This window comes from Egretta garzetta, unplaced genomic scaffold (genome assembly GCF_000687185.1).
Source record: "Egretta garzetta isolate BGI_Z169 unplaced genomic scaffold, ASM68718v1 scaffold326, whole genome shotgun sequence".
Lineage (NCBI taxonomy): Eukaryota > Metazoa > Chordata > Aves > Pelecaniformes > Ardeidae > Egretta > Egretta garzetta.
Genome location: NW_009260026.1, coordinates 813,438 through 815,770, shown reverse-complemented (window position 1 = coordinate 815,770; position 2,333 = coordinate 813,438). Strand labels below are relative to the sequence as shown.

Sequence of the window (2,333 nt, the reverse complement as noted above, 5' to 3'; positions counted from 1 at the left end):
GAATTAGAGTGCCTTACTCCCTGAGGCTGTGACTTTATTCTCACACACTCTGTGCTGGAATAGTTCAGTGCCGCATTTTAGAAGCAGTGTCTCCCCTTCTGGCCTCAGCAACTCTAACAGACTGTGCTACGCAGACAGAAATGGCTAAAGGCCTACCAGAGATGGTCACAACTGTGTTTGGTATAAAACTTCTCCTGATGACCACTGCAAGCCTTCCTGCGTGAACAGCCTCATAAGCATTAAGCCAATCTATACTTGATTCACCCCTCACTGTAGCCTCGGTACATGGCAGCACCAGTGCGCTCTGTTTACAGCAGTGTAGTACCAAGTGCATCAACGACTCCACTGTCTGCAGAACCTTGTCTTTCACAGGGAAGGTTTTGTGTTCGGCTGCCGAGTATTTGCCTTCTCTCCAGAATCCTGACGTTGTTGGGGAATAACATCTTCAAGAAGTGTTTTCTGAAAGTTTTGGCAATTGTTGACTCAGTCTCTGAGAGCCCCAGGCAACAAACATCAAGCATTAGACCTAGCCTCTTCACAATAACCTTTGTGGTGCTCCAGCTTTTGTGGGTTGCCACTCAACTACATGAGAAAGGAAGCAAAGCAGCATCAGACATCACCAGATTGGTTTGGACACAAGTCCACATTGCACAAGACAGATTACCGAGCCCCCTCTAGTGGCACAAGGACTGGAGAGGTTGGCTTGCGCCTCACAGAGCACTTGGCAGCTGCAACATGGCAATTAAGGGATGAGCTCAGAATAATCTCTAAGGGATGACCGTCACAACAACTAAAATACCAAAAGCACTTTAATGAGTTCCAGATTTTGTTCCCAGAAGGAATTTATACCGTGTCAGTACATTAGGCAGGTACACAACTTCCCCTGAACTACAGGCATGAGGAGAACTGACTATAATATACTAGGTATTTATAAAATTACTCTCAGTAACCAGTTTTCCACAGTATTAGAAATAAGGCGTGTTTTAGATGTGCAAGTGGCTGCTATATCCAGTCCTCAGATGCCATATTTGCCCTTCAGTTCTTCCACTTTTGCTATGTAAGCTTTCATTGCATCTTCTTTGGACATTCCTGAAGGACACAATACAGGAAGCAGTCAGATACTTTTTACTGATTAAGGCACCTTTTACAAGTAAGTGACAACTCCTTGCTATAGCACGTAGCAGCATGCTACCAGACAGCAAAGAAGGTGGTCACTTGCCTGCAAATCTAGTATTAACGTTTTAAACAACTGCATTCAGCAGTCATGAGAAAAACAGCATTTCAAAGCAAAGTTATATTTACACAGACAGCAACTAAACAGTGTTATTAGTTTTATTAACACCATTCACAATTATTACAGCAAAGCTATTCAATCACCTTAGACTGCATTTAGACTGGCTGGCTCCTTAGAACACTCGAAAAATCCTATTTTCATAGATTAGATCACTTGTTTAGCTCCTCATTTAGAGAAGAGAGCCCAGCTGCATCTTCCAGTTAGGAAAGCTTTAGAAGAAACCCAACAACTGGAGGGAGAACTCAGTCTCTGGGGTACTAGGCTGGGACAAGGAAAACAGATTTACATTTCTGCTGCTGCCACAGTTCTCCTTTGTGTAACATCTTGGGCCAGCTGGGCATTTTGCACCTTAATTCCCTTTCACATAGGCTACATTTTTCAGGATTACTTCTGCTTTGTAGAGGTAATCAAAAGTAAGAGTTTATTATCATGGCATTCTGAACTTCTAGAACTCTTGTCTTATAAGGCAACACCATTTTATTTCTTGCTGAACCACATATGCTTTTATGACTAGCTTGCCTGGGATTTTTATGTATTCATTTTTTATTTTTTAAGCAGACACTTACCTTTCAATGCATTCCAGGCATCCCACTTTGCTTTGCCTTTGAAGTCCAGCATACCAGGGCGGTCTGAGAGAGACAGGATAAGCAGCAGAATTAGTTTGTGTGGTCTGGGTGTAGGCAATACCTACTCCTTTACTGAAGGCTATTTAGCTCTTAACTACAATAAAATTTGGTGGTTCACCTCTGCAGCTCTTCCTTACTAACCTGTAGTTGGGAGGTCAACCCTGATGCTGAAGGGAACACATTGGAATGCTATCAGTGGCAACAGAGATATTCTCTACCCAGTTCCCTTAAGACAGCAGCATTTGAACAGAAGAGCGTGATTTGGCTTTATGGTATTTTCTAAAGAGACTGCTGTTGCATGACAGCTATCCGATTAACATCATCAGCTCTAAAGTAAAGGAGAAATGCCCTAGGGTCCATTACATGCAGAAATGATGAAATCAAAAGCTAGTAGCATACAGCTTAGAACTCAT

General features: G+C 42.6%; 1 protein-coding gene across 1 annotated transcript; it reads right to left on the bottom strand.

Moving 5' to 3' along the window:
• Window positions 1-6: 6 nt before the first annotated feature.
• DBI (diazepam binding inhibitor, acyl-CoA binding protein) lies at window positions 7-2,333 on the bottom strand. The gene is made up of 3 exons (XM_009640818.2): window positions 2,320-2,333; window positions 1,861-1,964; window positions 7-1,089 (listed from the first exon to the last, which is right to left on the bottom strand). The coding sequence occupies exons 1-3, from the start codon at window positions 2,331-2,333 to the stop codon at window positions 1,016-1,018; spliced, it is 192 nt and encodes a 63-aa protein (XP_009639113.1). The 3' UTR covers window positions 7-1,015.

What these genes read in the sequence shown, in the direction of transcription:
- DBI (XM_009640818.2), bottom strand. An exon ending in TGCCTGGAATGCATTGAAAG is followed by an intron (nt 1,090 to 1,860) that starts GTAAGTGTCTGC and finishes TGTGTCCTTCAG; the next exon opens with GAATGTCCAAAGAAGATGCA.